This window comes from Argentina silus (assembly GCF_951799395.1).
Source record: "Argentina silus genome assembly, chromosome: 12".
Taxonomy (NCBI): domain Eukaryota; kingdom Metazoa; phylum Chordata; class Actinopteri; order Argentiniformes; family Argentinidae; genus Argentina; species Argentina silus.
The window spans coordinates 2,476,740-2,491,550 of NC_139666.1; the positions used below are offsets into that span (position 1 = coordinate 2,476,740).

General features: G+C 42.8%; 3 protein-coding genes across 4 annotated transcripts; 1 reads left to right on the forward strand and 2 right to left on the reverse strand.

Moving 5' to 3' along the window:
• Nucleotides 1–267: 267 nt before the first annotated feature.
• Nucleotides 268–2,694, reverse strand: hce2l2 (high choriolytic enzyme 2-like 2). The gene is made up of 9 exons (XM_083681712.1): nucleotides 2,607–2,694; nucleotides 2,488–2,518; nucleotides 2,339–2,407; nucleotides 1,823–1,978; nucleotides 1,488–1,605; nucleotides 1,077–1,255; nucleotides 861–942; nucleotides 539–663; nucleotides 268–346 (listed from the first exon to the last, which is right to left on the reverse strand). The coding sequence occupies exons 1-9, from the start codon at nucleotides 2,670–2,672 to the stop codon at nucleotides 306–308; spliced, it is 867 nt and encodes a 288-aa protein (XP_083537838.1). The 5' UTR covers nucleotides 2,673–2,694; the 3' UTR covers nucleotides 268–305.
• A 5,736-nt stretch (nucleotides 2,695–8,430) lies between these two features.
• Nucleotides 8,431–12,364, reverse strand: osgepl1 (O-sialoglycoprotein endopeptidase-like 1). 2 transcript variants are annotated; one of them, XM_083681352.1, is made up of 7 exons: nucleotides 12,030–12,364; nucleotides 11,231–11,618; nucleotides 10,629–10,833; nucleotides 10,302–10,450; nucleotides 9,774–9,904; nucleotides 9,619–9,690; nucleotides 8,431–9,039 (listed from the first exon to the last, which is right to left on the reverse strand). In XM_083681352.1, exons 1-7 carry the CDS (start codon nucleotides 12,233–12,235, stop codon nucleotides 8,955–8,957), a joined length of 1,236 nt encoding a protein of 411 aa, XP_083537478.1. In that variant the 5' UTR covers nucleotides 12,236–12,364; the 3' UTR covers nucleotides 8,431–8,954. The 2 variants fall into 2 exon arrangements, with proteins under 2 accessions (XP_083537478.1, XP_083537479.1); XM_083681353.1 differs by having other exon boundaries at nucleotides 11,231–11,587; nucleotides 12,030–12,073.
• A 483-nt stretch (nucleotides 12,365–12,847) lies between these two features.
• On the forward strand, nucleotides 12,848–14,684 carry adat3 (adenosine deaminase tRNA specific 3). Its single transcript, XM_083681477.1, has 2 exons — nucleotides 12,848–12,948; nucleotides 13,377–14,684. The coding sequence occupies exon 2, from the start codon at nucleotides 13,436–13,438 to the stop codon at nucleotides 14,513–14,515; it is 1,080 nt and encodes a 359-aa protein (XP_083537603.1). The 5' UTR covers nucleotides 12,848–12,948; nucleotides 13,377–13,435; the 3' UTR covers nucleotides 14,516–14,684.
• Nucleotides 14,685–14,811: the final 127 nt, after the last annotated feature.

A 14,811-nucleotide genomic window follows, 5' to 3' on the forward strand; every position in this document is an offset into this window, starting at 1 on the left:
GTTTTCAAACTGGGTTGGCTTGACTGACACCAAGGCCTGTCACCATGTCAATGTGATATTCTTCTTCTAAACTTCTTGCACAGAATAAACTTCATATGAATAGCACTGCACTGCATTCCTTTATGGTGAGGATAAACATTGAAACTCTACTTTTAAAGTTTCTATTTCTGTGTTGACTTGTGTGGCTCAGCAATATGTGAGACACTGGAAACAGAGAAACACAGTGAAGCAAACATGAAGCTTGGAATTGATCTTTATTTAAATGTTCCCATTATTTGATGACCTCATTTCATCAATTAATTTAATCATTTTGTTTCATTGTCTGAGTGGTAGGTTACATCAGCATCTGAAGAAAGAGAGAGAGTGGAATCAGGTAAGACATCATGAGTGGATACAACAGAATTAGAATTGTATCTCTACGATTACATCCCAGTAGTATAATGATAACCTTTTAGGGTTAGGGTTAGTTCAAATAACATGGGTTACAGTAGTTGATCACAGTAAAGATTCAAGTGAGGTTACTCAGTATGAGACCAACCACAGTTATAGAGCTTGTTAATCTTCATCTTGTCCAGGTGGCTGGGAGCGGATCTCTGGCCCATCTGGATGTTCCTCCTCCTTTTAGCAACTATGGTGGGGTCACCATCCTCCGAATAGGCGTACCTGAGTTTACACATACAGTCCTACTCAATCAATATTCCCCCAAATGTCTCCAGATTAAATTAGATATGATCATAATGATTCTAGTGCAAACAGACTATTCCATTTATCACATGTGCACTTTGTTTAATCTCGGAAACCATCAGAATCTTAGTGAAACTACGCTGTTAGCGTTGTTAGCATGTGCAAGCCTTACGTACATTCCGAAGTGCATGATGGAGGCGTAGTCGTAGGGCATGTCCAGATTGTTGGTCTTGTATTTCTCAAAGTTCCGCATGCGATCTGTCGACGGAGAGCGTCTCCGTAAACATGCTGATTGACTTACCAATTTTAACCTACAAATGTTCTTGAATCGACTTAATTAATGAACACTGAAACGCCACTCTCTGTGTGTGTCTGTCTGTCTAGTGTCTTACCCTTCAAAATGTTTGACCACAAGATGGTGACATACTTGTCCCGGTCAGCGCGGGATTGCTCGTGCACGAAGCCCAGGGCGTGCATGAGTTCGTGGGAGGTCACCCCAGACCACATGCACTCTGGAGACTGCAGAGACAGGCTCTGTCTGCCCCCATGGTACCCCAGGTAGGACCAACACCTGCACAACAGCACAGACACAGTAGCTTACAGTACCCCAAGTGTGACACCTGCACAACAGCACAGACACAGTAGCTTACAGCATGTCAAGCCGTTGGGTTGGAGATTCATATTGGCTCCCTCCTGGGGTGGGGATCGAACCAGCGACCTACTGACCTACCGATTGCTGGCTGGTCTCTCTAACCTCTAACCTCTAACCTCCACCACATATTGTACGTCAGTGCGGCTCTCACCCAGACTTAGGCTGGAAGTCAAGGTAGTCCCTCTGATGGGTCCAGGGACGAAAACGCACACAGGTGCCTTGTTCAACGGCCTCCATGCCTGTCCGTATTACCTTCTTATCCAGGTCACCTGTGGATGTAAAATGATGGGTGAAACACGTTTAAGTCCACAACATCCCAACATCACACCGAAACACAAAGGCTTGAGACCAAAATAATCATTATCGTTATTTCTCACTGACCTTACTTTCCTTTCAGTTGTATGCTACATTGTTCAGTCCTCAAATGCCTGTGGAGAGGTACAGCAGCATGAACATTCAGTCGTAAACACACGACGATGATCTTACTGTATTCAGAGGAGAGCCTGTATGCGATGTATACGTGTCCGTCCGCGGACTTGGGCCACAAACAGCTCCGGGCAAAGCAGGTCTTCGAATGCGTCCCCTTGGAAACGGCAATGTCTCCATCCCTGAGAGTGGTGCCATCATCTGGGACCTGGACGGCTGAGGAAGACACGGAAATAGAATAGAAAACGTTATCGTCCGCACAATTGTTCACAGTAACATTACAGAAAACATACCAGAACAGAACAGCAACAAACGTCAAAACAGAAAACATAACAGAAACATCCTCATCGTCACGTTCACTGGACAAACAATGCAAAGTCCATGTTCGCTACATGAGAGGGACATACCGCACACAATGCAGAATAATCTGAATCATGCACATCTGCGTGCCAGGCCACTTCTAAATGCACATCTGCATGCTAGGCCACTTCTAAACGCACTTGTGTTTTCAATAGTATTGGCCTATATCTTCAGATGTATGCAATTAGTGATAGCTGATTATCATACCGCACCTACCTTGAAACTCATTGGCCTCCATGATTTGATCCATTGCAGTCATCTCACTGCGTATAATATGGTCGTCTTCTAAATTAAGAGAGGGTCAGTTTGTTACAAGTGGTATCCTGAATCATGAAATACAGTGTTATTATGTGTGTTGCTATTACCTTGATCATGGTCTCTTATCCCTACAGAACTCTACCAAAAGAGAGAAAAAAAATGGTTGTTGTCAGTGGTACACATTAAACTGTTATGCACTACAGACTTTAGCTGCACTAGCATTTACCTGAGCAGGCATGACCCAGGTACAGGTGTACACAATGATGCACAGCAGGATAGGCAGGTCCATCATGGGAGTCAGGTGTGTTCACAGTGCTGCTGTCACTACCTATGTGTCTTGCCTGCTGGCATCAAGCCTTATATAAGTCCCAGCCAGGCTAGTCTTTGGAAAACACCAATCAGATGTGTGTTTACTGCACAACTGCAGGGATTGTAGGTGATGTAATATGTTGATTTCCATGATTACTGAACGATTCATCAGGTTCCAATGGTCAGGGTTTAGAGCGACAAGCCTCAACAGCAACATTATCCAACATCGCATCATGACTGTCCAGTTTTCATTTTAATAATAGCCTAAGTATTGTAATGGTAGGTAGCAACTGAGTTAACATTAGTCTAGGACAACTGGGTCTTTGTATTGGTGATGTAGCGTAGGAACACATATATTTAGATGACTTTACTGGTACACAGCACAAGATCTAGCGTAGCTATTTCTGTACAGGTGGAGGAACACAAGCTTTAGTTGCTGGGTTTCTTTTTCTTTGTTTACATTTTACATTTTTGCCATTTAGCAGATGCTTTCATTCAAAGCGACTTACAACAAGTACATTTGACTAAAGTAAGTGAATCATCACTCATAAGAAAAAAAATCTATGCTAGGGCCCAGGGTCATTGGCAGTCACAATGCTAGAAGAAGGAAGGATTTTTTATTTATTTATTTGTATTATTAACAGTAGAGGAACTGTACAGAGGGGTAGTGGGGGGGTGAAGAGGTCTTGTAAATTGCGAACTTCTTTAATTGCATCATTATTGCATTATCGATTGTTTGATTGTTGTTTGCTGCATTGTTGAGGAGCTAGCTTGCCCTTAGCATGTCATTGCATCGTCTACAGCTGTATTCTATGATAAATAAACTTTGATTTGAAAAAACGACCGCCCGAACAGGGACTTGAACCCTGGATCCTCAGATTAAAAGTCTGATGCTCTACTGAGCACCTGGGGCGGTGAGAGCAGAGGGCTGGGCAGGTGGTGGAGGTGGAGGTGGAGATGGAGCAGGGCACCACTGGTGGAGGGCTGGACAGGTGGGTTTGCCAGCCATCACAGACTCTCTGGTGGACGGGGGAAGAAGAAAAAAAGAGAGGAAAAAGGGAGAAAAAGAGGGAAAAGAAAGAGAGAGAGAGAGAGAGAGAGAGAGAGAAATTAAGGCTTCTTTTCCATTATCTACTTTTTTCCCCCCCCTATTGAAAAACAGAAAAGGCAACATTTTTCTTTTTCTTTAATAGTTTAGAATACATACTGACAAAAAAAGTAGATAATGGAAAAGAAGCCTCAATTTCTCTCTCTCTCTCTCTTTATTTTCCCTCTTTTTTCTCCTTTTTCTTCTTCCCCTTTTTCGCACCTTCTCTCCCCCCCCCCCCCCCCCCCTTAACAGACTATTGTTCCCCAGCTCCGACCGCCGACGGCACCTGTTCTTATGGAAGGTTTTACTTACAATGACTGTTGTATAGTTGATTCACTTAAACAAATGTACTTATTGTGAATCGCATTGGATGAAAACGTCTGCTAAACGACTTCAACGTAGAAATGTCTGCGGAAGATTCCTTTGATTTGTGACAGAATTCACAAACACTAGCTCGACACACACACCTTCTTGGAATTAGGTTGCCAACAATGTTCCACCAACTCATAAAAAGTATAAACGTTAATCTAACAGCCCTTCAAAAGTTAATTTCAATGTTATGTCTGAAATGTCAGGAGTTGATTGAACAGCTGCAGCACGCCGTTGTTGACGCCGAGGCTGGGTTGAAGGAGGAGGAGGAGAGGCGCCGTGTTGACAAGGACATCAGAACATGGTAAACAGCAATTATCCAGATAGCACGACAGATCTCCTACCATTTTTCTACTCCTGCAAATCAAACCAAAGAGACAGCCACATTTAACACAGACAGATACACAGACAGACACACACTCACAATGACACAATGTTAGCTTTAACAATTACAGTTGACTGTTTGGACCATAATAGGCAGTTGAGTGTGATTATTATTAATAGCATTGTAATCATGTTTCTGTTTAGCATTGAAGAGAAGGACCAGAGAATGATGATGGAGCTGCAGGCTGGTGAGGTCTGGGGGGCCCTGGCAGAACTGGGTCTGGTGCTGCAGCAGAACAGTGAACTGACTGGCCAGCTAGATGATCTTGTCACTAATAGGTAGGGTCATTTACAGAGTAGTCACGTTTTTATCATTGTGGATATTAGGTGTACATTAAACCATCCCCATCTCATGGTCTGTCATTGTGTGTGTGTTTCGTTAGTTAGTTAGTTAGTTAGTCAGTTAGTTGGTTAGTTAGAGAGAGTGAGTGACAGTCCATTGTAATCAATACAGTTAGTTGTCACTTCATGAAATATTAGAAATATGTTGTTTAAACCTTTTAATATTCTCTCTTCCCAGGAACAGTGAACAGTTGCATAAAACAGAACAGCACCTAATAGAGAAGGAGAAAAGTTTGCACACCCAGTGTCAGGAAGTCAGGAAGTTACTAGCAGAGGTGAAACCCCACTGCATGACAGGTAAATCGTGCTGCACTGATCAGCAAAAAAACATGTGTTCTGGAGTATCATTTGAGTCTTATGAACAACCATATGCTGTGTAACTTGCTCTGTAGTAACCTACTGGATTTACTGTGTGGTTTGGTGATAAACTGTGGTACACTAATCATGTGCTTATGTGTCGTGTGTCTAACCAAGAGTTTAAGAGTGAGCATTTAGTGAGTGACAATGGCCTCTATTATTTCAGGAGAGAAAGAACTCAGGCAGCAGAACCAGGCCTCTATTAGGCTGAAGCAGATGCATGACGAACAGGATTCAAAGACAGCTACACCACAAGGTCAAGCTGACAGCAGCACAAAGAGAAGCCAAAGTGAAGTGTGTGTGATTTTGTTTGTTTTGTTTGTTTGTTTTTTTGCAATAACTGACACGTCATGCTGATCGTAATTAATGATCTTATGTGTGATAATTTTTTTGGGATAATTTCAAGTACCATGATATTCTCAGTGACAAACGAAACTGAGGCTTATAATAAGGATGATGTGAATAATAGTGCATTTTTAATAAATTTAATAAATGAATGTATGCAGTGGCCTCTGTCTGTCTGAGCACTTTGCGATGCATGTGATGATGATGTTTGCATGACATTATGAGGTGTCATAACGTTGTAAAAGCTTTTGATAAATTGCAGCAAACGCCCTGTGATTTAAGGAGAAAGCCGAAACGCCTTTGGAAAGAGAGAATGATGCCTCTCGGATTCCGTAGGAGTGTATTATGATTGTTGGCTGTGTCAAAAGTGGAGAAAACGAGTGTTGCTCCAGACCCACGTTCAGCAGCTCCCAGGGGCACTAAACAGTCCGATCCCACCGACCAAGACTATCTATAAAAACACTGGACGTGACAGCTCGGTTGGTAAGTGTTCGTAGTGACCAGCTGCCAGTTTGAGTAACTGTCCAGAGAGGCAGAGACTGAGTCAGTCTCAGCTAGCTAAGACAGCTAGCTCGTAGCTGGCTACCTCTCCTCTCTCGTCTGTGAACACACACTGATCACGAAGAGAGCCAACAGAAAGGGGCCTGTCAGCTCGTTGTTACTATCTTCAAATTGCCTTGTAGCTACTAGTTAGGAAACCGCAGTTAGAACTCACCAACATTAATGAGCTAAGCATGGCTAGGTTGTGACATCGCCACACACACACACACACACGTGTCGTTCATGGTACATTAGTCTAGATAAGCTAAAACAGTGTTTTTGTTCATTCAGCATTTAACACCACCCTCACATGGCCAGGTGATCGTGTACGTGCATCAGCCACGCTCCTGTGGAAGTCTTGCTGGGTCGGACTCATTTCGTTGTTCTGTATTTGATCCACATTCTCCAGAGTTCACAATGACCGCTGTCACAGAACACCGCTCCATCTTTGACTACTGCCTTCAAGATCCACAACTCGCTGAGGGAAGTTACAGGTGTCCAGAGCCAGGAGCACAGCGACCTTCCCTCACATACTCACGGTGGGTATTACTTATTCATTATGAGCACTCTCAGACAGGATGGTCTGCTCTGCCTGCCAGTGCCCCTTCGACACCCGGGAAGATCAGGTACATCAACTGACTGGCAACTCCTTGTCCTAGGCTCAAATCAAATAAGTTGGTCATTTGGTAATGGTAATAATATAATGGTCATTTACACAATATACAGGGGGTCAGTTGAGGGGGTAATAGGTCTATGAATACACTTGCATCTGAATATATATAATAATGCTAAGAATGTTATCAAAGTGAAGAGAGTGTAAACGTTGTCATGTCTCTCAGATGGAACACTACAAGCTTGACTGGCACCGTTTCAACCTGAGGCAAAGGATTGTGGGAGAGACGCCCGTCACCATGGACGAGTTTGAGAGGAAGACTGGTATCGGTGAGCGACCTGCAGCCTCGATCCTGCATGTCATCCCTCCTCTCTCTCCCATCCTTCCTGTCAATCTCTACTGTCTCTATCCCAATAAAGCAGAAATGCCCTGACAACATGTTTAAAAATAAATAAATAAAAAAGATAATAATAATAAATGAAAATATATGAAAATACTGAATACTTGGAATGGAGCAGACGGAGGCAGTTAATGGAAGAGAGGTTTGAAAAGCAACATAATCCCTGACTTGTGTTAATTGTTATACGAGACTCTATACCGAAGAAACAGCCTTTTCTCTCATTCTGCTCTGCTCGCAGGAGACATGTCTAGCATCTCAGGGACAGACTCAGACTCGGAGGACAGCGATTCAGACGGTGATCGGGCAGTGAACAGCAACATTGTCGCGCCTGCAGAGTCAGAGCTCTCTCGAGGCTGAGTCCCCCGCCAGACTGTCCAGCAGGGTTGTTTCAGAACTCCCAGGGCCAGTATCTGTCTGTGTACCGCTGTGTTCTTCAAAACAAGGTGAGCTAGCCCTAAACTAGTCCTAAACTAGCCCTAAACTAGTTTAATTTACCCCATAATAGACCCCAAAAAATTGGGAATGATTTCAGAATAATGTGTCAGTTCTCAGTGTGTCTTACCGTATGTCATTGTTTAATCTCATCTTTTTGTGTTCCAGTCTGGCACTGAGGGGGACATGGTGGCGTCCAACTACACACACACACCTCTAACAACAACACACGCACACCTCCAACAACACACACATACACACACCTCTAACATCACACACACCTCTAACAACACACACTTATTGTGGTGCATTTATTTACGCCTGAGTGGGTCTGAAGGGTGGACTGTGTGTGCTGCTGCTAAAAAAAAAGGCCACTAGAGGGCAATCAAGAGGAATTTGTTGGAGCGCTATTGAGCCATCAGGGTCTGAATGCTTTAGGAGAAGAAGTGCTACATGGGTGAAAGTGCAAAGTGAGGTGTTGATTTTAACATCATAACAGGCCTACTTATATAAATAGATAATAACAAGTATAAGATAAAAATAAAATGCTGGGGACATGTAATATCCATTGTGATAAGACAATTATAGATAAAACCCCCATAATAAAGTGGGCATGCGTAAGTGCTGTGATATATTAACAAACATTTTAGAAAAACGTAGAAGGTAAGTGCTGATGTCCTAAAATATGTAAACCACACAGAGACACATATAAATATGAAAGTGCTGTAGTATATTAAATACAAATCTCTCTCTCTCTCTATATATATATATACACACTCACCGGCCACTTTATTAGGTACACCTGTTCAACTGCTCGGTAACGCAAATATCTAGTCAGCCAATCACATGGCAGCAACTCAATGCATTTAGGCATGTAGACATGGTCAAGACGACCTGCTGAAGTTCAAACCGAGCATCAGAATGGGGAAGAAAGGTGATTTAAGTGACGTTGAACGTGGCATGGTTGTTGGTGCCAGACGGGCTGGTCTGAGTATTTCAGAAACTGCTGATGTACTGGGATTTTCACGCACAACCATCTCTAGGGTTTACAGAGAATGGTCCGAAAAAGAGAAAATATCCAGTGAGTGGCAGTTCTCTGAATGAAAATGCCTTGTTGATGCCAGAGGTCAGAGGAGAATGGCCAGACAGGTTCAAGATGATAGAAAGGCAACAGGCCACAGCCTACCTGAGTATTGTTGCTGACCATGTCCATCCCTTTATGACCACAGTGTACCCATCTTCTGATGGCTACTTCCAGCAGGATAACGCGCCATGTAACAATTAAGTTTATTTGCACATAAAGAAATGAACATACAATAGAAGAAAAGATGGATCAAAAAGCAAAAATACATTCATACATCAGTGAACTTCTATGAAAAACATAAAAATGACATCAGTTCACTATCCTCAGCTTCAACGGTGGAACTTTGATAGCTGCCTCTTTAACGTCTGCTGTAATATCCACACCAAGGGGAGCCCTAGAACACAAACCGTATTACAGATTTTCTCAATAGATTTGGCACATTTATGGTAACATGGTTCCATGCAGGGACGTCAAGGTGTGGCGAAAGGGGGTACCAAAACCCCCAGACCTTTTACGTAAAATTAGCCTCATATAGCCTGCGAGACCAGAGAGGTATGCTAGGAAGTGAGCTATTTTCTTTTTTATTTCGATTGGGAATATTATATTAGTGCACATCATTGTAATTTACCTGGCTAGGGTGAGGGTGAACCACCCTTATGACAAGGGTTGGTCGAGAGGGAGCTAAATTCGCTTCATCGTATACCCCCTCTGGTTAGTTCTGGAGGATTCGTTACCATAGTTTCTGATCTGTCTTTTCCTTGAATGCTCTTTTTGGAACAGAAAATTCCGTTGATTCAAGATCTGATTCACGTTTTCTTGCTTACTGATTGATCCTGCTTTCTGTAATACCCCCCTTTTCAAGTAAGGCCCTGGACATACACATACAATAACAATATACAATGTATTATCAATATATATAAAATACACATCAAACACAAAATACAACAGCATTTCAAACTCCTTGTTAACTTACTTAGGCTCATAGTTGACCATCTCCTTGTGGGACAAGATGCCCTTTCCTTGTTGAAGTCTCTCAACTCCGTTCCTGAAAAGTGTTGACCAGACCACAAGCTGAGGTATTCTGAGTTTATGTATTTTCAAAATAGAGTTCATGAACTATATACATACCATGCAATCATGACTCCATTGTCGGTACAAAACCTGGACGGAGGACAAAGCAGATGTAGTCCAGTGGCTTCTGTGACAATCTTCAAAGTCTTTCGGATATACAAGTTACTAGCAACTCCTCCTGATACCACCTGACAGAGCAAAACGTTTGAGACAATGTGCTTATAGAAATATTACTTTTGGTCCAAAAGAAGATCATACATAAAATAATACCCATGGGTGAGACACTGAACAGTTTAAACATTTTATTGTTCAAAATATGTATAAAAATATGGTAACTTAAACCTCAAGTCAATATATGCATGCTGTTTAAGTAATTTCGATCAATTTCCGGATGCAAATAACTTATTGCACCTTTAAAACATATATTTTAACTGGAGAAGGAGAAGGAGAAGTTACAGTCATAATGCTGCCCCATCGGTGTCTTGAAGTGAAACTTCAACCTGTCTCCATCTTGAGCCAGAAGCTCTATAGCTTGTCCCCCCCTCATTTTTAACCACTAACAAGGGACAGGACACATTGACTCACCAACGTTGGATTGCAGGAAGGGAGAAGGCCCTTCGCCTTACAAAACAACACGGCCCGATGTGTACGCTTGGCAATGTGGGAGGCCACTGTGTGCTGTGTGGCGGCGGCTATGTCATTCACACATGACAACAGAGTGCCCTGCTCCACACCTTGGATGGAAGGGTGACAAAAATACTATTAGTGCATTTTTTACTTAATTAGATTTAGGCCTAGATTTTTTTTTTTTAAATATGTTTTTAGGGCATTTCTGCTTTATTGGGAGCCAGCATACATCGAAAAAAGTAGCCATTTTAGTACACATTGCACCTTAATAAAAAAATGTTTTACCTTCCTCCTCCTCTTTCGTCTTGATTGCCATTGTCACCTGATTTCGTAGACCAGCGAAGGAGAAGTTACAGTCATAATGCTGCCCCATCGGTGTCTTGAAGTGAAACTTCAACCTGTCTCCATCTTGAGCCAGAAGCTCTATAGCTTGTCCCCCACTCATTGTGAAGCACTTTGGGTGTTTTATGAGGGACAAACGTCTTGCAACCTGTGAACCCACAAAATTAAGATTCTTCACTGATTCATGAATAGCTTCTTATTTGCGAGTCCCAGTCCACCCTAAATTGCTGTGACTGAACTCCACTGCTTTCTTTCAGAGGTTTCCTGTATTAGACAGTTAGCATTGCATCATTGATGTTTTTTTTACATTTTTACCCATTTTAACCCATTTTAAAGCCTGCAATCCCCAAAAGTGGTTTCAGCAACACACTGCCCTGTCTGTACTGCTTTGCTTGCAAAAATCCAGATGCATGTATACCGCAGAGGGGGCAAGTCGAATTGTTTTTATTTCTGGACTTTGAATGAATTGATGAGACCTCTGAGTTCAGTCAAAGAAATTGAGCTTCGTAAAGCTTTTTAAAAAAAAATATTATATATATATTTACCTTGTCCAAAGTGTCCCCTGGAGCTTCATCTAATGTCTGACCCAAGAGAAGAAAGTCATCAATTCCTCTGGCCAAAGCCAGGAGGGAGTGGCCTCCAGAGACCAGGAGGACAAGGAAAGGGAAGAGCACAGGCTGGAGCATCCTGACCGTCAGGGCGTGGGCCTCCATGTGGTGGATTGGGATAAAGGGCTTTTGGTGGTGCTTCACAAAACTCAAGCTGAATTCAAGGCCTACCCCAAGGCACAGGGCCAGTCCTGGCTTCACTGTAGTGGCCACGGCAGAGAGTTGGCTTGGGGCAATGCCACTTCTCTCCATGGCTTCCTGGACAACAAGGGCGATGTTCTCTCTGTGGAGCTGCTGTGCAACAGAAGGAATAATCCCACCAGTCCTGCAAATAGGTACAAAGGAGAATGAGTTATAGTGCAGCTCTCTTATGCCTGACAGCTCTCTTATGCCTGACAGCTCTCTTATGCCTGCACAAATGATGTGATGGAACACACCTGACACTCCAGAAACACCTGTCAAGCCAATTGTCCCATTACTTTTGGGTGCCTTAAAATAGGGGGATTATGAGAATCTCTACTTTAACCTCATAGTAATTCTTTGATTTCAAATTCGAACGTTTGGAGTGTAGAGCCAAAAGAAGACAAAATGCTTCAGTGTCCCATTACTCACGCAGGGCTGTACGTCCTGAGGCATCTCTGCAGAGCTCTTCCCTTGAGCAAAGACGAGCTACATTCCTTGTTGAATTGACAACAATAATGACAGAATAACAGATATAATAGTCTAATATACTCACTTCAAGTGCACCTCTTTTTGGGAATGTAGAGATTCTCCAAGGATTACGCCTGTTTCATCTATTACAGCTGCACCTGTTTCATCACAGCTTGTCTCAATGCCCAACACCAGCCTGGAGGCCAATGCCTTTCCAAATGTACTTCTGCATAAAAGCCCGTGTCTCAAAATAAGTGAGCCCTGATGACCCACAGCTCTGAATGTAAACATGGTTAACCAAATTAGTTGCTAAACATTAGGTCTACTTGTTGTTAGATTCCTCTGTATCACCATGAGAGTGCAGTAAAGGTTATTTGCCATATCACATAACGGGCGTATTACACAGGAGTTCCATAAAGACTAAACTCGCTGTGACCGAGTCCTCTCACGCTTGTTGTAAGGAGTGTGTCTCATGTAAACATTTCCTACAAGAAACAGCAAGCCATCTCAGCGGTAGAATAAGAGGGTCTTTTTTTATTAGCAAAGAATCGAAAGCTGTCGAAAAGATGCGGTGACAGATGCAGTAACATAAAGACAATTAAATGGTTGCCTTCGGAAACTTTACTCGATGCGGCTTTTTTCTTCGCCATTTTTATTTTATTTTTTATTTTTTTTACTGTTCCTTCAACTCGTTTGAAAACGTCGCCAAGTTCAGTTCCGGACACGATTCTTGTCAAAATAAAAGTCCTGATCAAAACGGTATGTTATGTATGTTTTAATGGTATGTTTCATGTAATATTTCATTTTCTTCCATTGCAATTAATATATGGTGGTGATTACATCGATACTTTTGTGTATTTCGATGGAGAGCTTTTATTTTGAAGGTTTCGACAAACCGGAAGTTTCCTTAAAAGTGCTAGTTTATGATATGCTGAAGGCAGCCCCTTGCCACAGCACAAGAAGTATTCTAAAATAGGGTAATAGCTATCATTACCCTGGTCTAGGTAAGTTTAGTTGCGCTACCAATATATTGTTAACGTTTTAGCAAACATAATACAGTGTTATTCCGTTTCTTTCTACCTTTATGTTCGCTCAATATGTGCACTTCATAAGTCATCCGGAGAACCGATATCCACTGTATAATGTGAGTGTTAGGGTTGGCGTTAGGGTTAATTAGGTGGTTCGCTATTTTCAAACATAATTTGTCTTTCGATGTATCATGTTGCTGCTCGACCCAGATGTTGTTGGTGTGTATCTTTATTATCTACGTCCATGGGCCTAGTATTTCAAAACGTTTCATCTGGATCAGTGTCTTTACGATCCAAACTCAGTGAAGTTTTTCATTAATAACATGATTTACAATTATTTCGACCAAGATCCTGTATCCTGTATCTCAAACAGACCGGCACAAAATCTATTTATTTTCTTGCAGGTATCATATTTTCCCCATAATTAAGTTGAAAAAAACCACAACTTTCAATTGGAGTCCAAATGGAGCCACTGTGCAAACGCAGGAAAGAATCAAAGTGTGACATTGACGCCTGGGTCGCTTACCCTGTGCTCTCTGACGAGCAGTCACAAGACACTAAGCTGGTTGAAGCCTTTGCTGCACCCATCATCAACAAGAGAGAAACAGCTCGTCTACTCAAGGAGTTGGCTACACTGTACCCTTTACCTGGACTTCACCACATAAAGAGAGTACGGGCGTGCAAGGATAAGGGCAGCCCTCACCCCCTGGAGGTCATAGTATGTCTTGCCAGTGATGTACCAGACATTCACAACAGGAAGGAGATGCACATATCTTCCCTGTTGGCCTCAGACTTTGACTTAAACGGTCTTGGAGATCCTTTTTTGGTCAAGATACCAGAATGTCCCCCTTTGACGAGACCTCAGTTTGAGCAAGCGATCAAGCACTGGCCTACCTCCTTCCACGAGGACAAGCATGTGACAGTTGCCCTGAGAGGACAGCTGTTCACCTACGATCAGAAAGCCAGGATGCAGGAGTACATGATGGTTGCCTTGGCTGCAGCCAGAGCAGGGCAGGAGAGGGGCATGGAGGCTGTGGGGGCTGTAGTTGTTGACCCAGAGGCAGAGAAGGTCCTCGCTGTGGGCCATGATTGCAAGAAAGGTGCTCATCCACTTCATCATGCCGTCATGGTCTGCATTGATCTTGTGGCACGGGGACAAGGCGGTGGGGCGTACACCTATGATGATTACCCTGCCTGCCACTATACTGTGCATAATTCCTCAGCCTCTCTGAGACTGGGGAACATGCCAACCTCTGGGGTCCTGCTGGATGCGGTCAGTGCAGAGGAGAGCGGACAGTCGTACATCTGCACCGGGTATGACCTGTATGTTACCAGAGAGCCTTGTGTCATGTGTGCCATGGCGTTGGTGCACTCCAGGATCGGCAGAGTCTTCTACGGTACCAGCTCTGCTGATGGGGCATTTGGGACTAAATATAAAATCCACACTCAAAAAGATCTGAATCACCACTTTGAGGTTTTCAAAGGAGTCTCGGGCCAACAGTGTGAGGATCTTTTAACAGGCCAGTGCATTATACCAAAATGAATTCCTGAAGGTTAACATCTTGTTTAGGAATACTAAACCTTTTGGTTAGATCAGGGTGTGATGGAAATACCTATAAGATATCAGTTTACTTGGAACATTCTAGATCCCTAATTAAACCTTTTTATATGCTTTGTTACACAGTTGAAATGCAATAAAGCTTTTACATTTGTGTTGTTTCACTTAATTGTGGCTACCACTGTATACTTCACTGTTTGGTTCTCATTTTAAATTTCAGACAGATAAGACAAGCATGCAACGTTAAAGGCCACAAATGTTTTAATGATATTATAGGTAAA

Excerpts from the sequence above, each read along its gene's own strand:
- hce2l2 (XM_083681712.1), bottom strand. The coding sequence starts at position 2,672 with ATGATGGACCTGCCTATCCTGCTGTGCATCATTGTGTACACCTGTACC. Across the intron at positions 1,606-1,822 it reads CAGGCTCTCCTCTGAATACA|GTGACCTGGATAAGAAGGTA; the intron begins GTAAGATCATCG and ends TTACATCCACAG. Across the intron at positions 664-860 it reads TCCATCATGCACTTCGGAAT|GTACGCCTATTCGGAGGATG; the intron begins GTACGTAAGGCT and ends GTGTAAACTCAG.
- osgepl1 (XM_083681352.1), bottom strand. The coding sequence starts at position 12,235 with ATGTTTACATTCAGAGCTGTGGGTCATCAGGGCTCACTTATTTTGAGA. Across the intron at positions 9,691-9,773 it reads AATGGAGTCATGATTGCATG|GAACGGAGTTGAGAGACTTC; the intron begins GTATGTATATAG and ends AACACTTTTCAG. Across the intron at positions 9,040-9,618 it reads ATGGTCAACTATGAGCCTAA|GGCTCCCCTTGGTGTGGATA; the intron begins GTAAGTTAACAA and ends TTTGTGTTCTAG.
- adat3 (XM_083681477.1), top strand. The coding sequence starts at position 13,436 with ATGGAGCCACTGTGCAAACGCAGGAAAGAATCAAAGTGTGACATTGAC.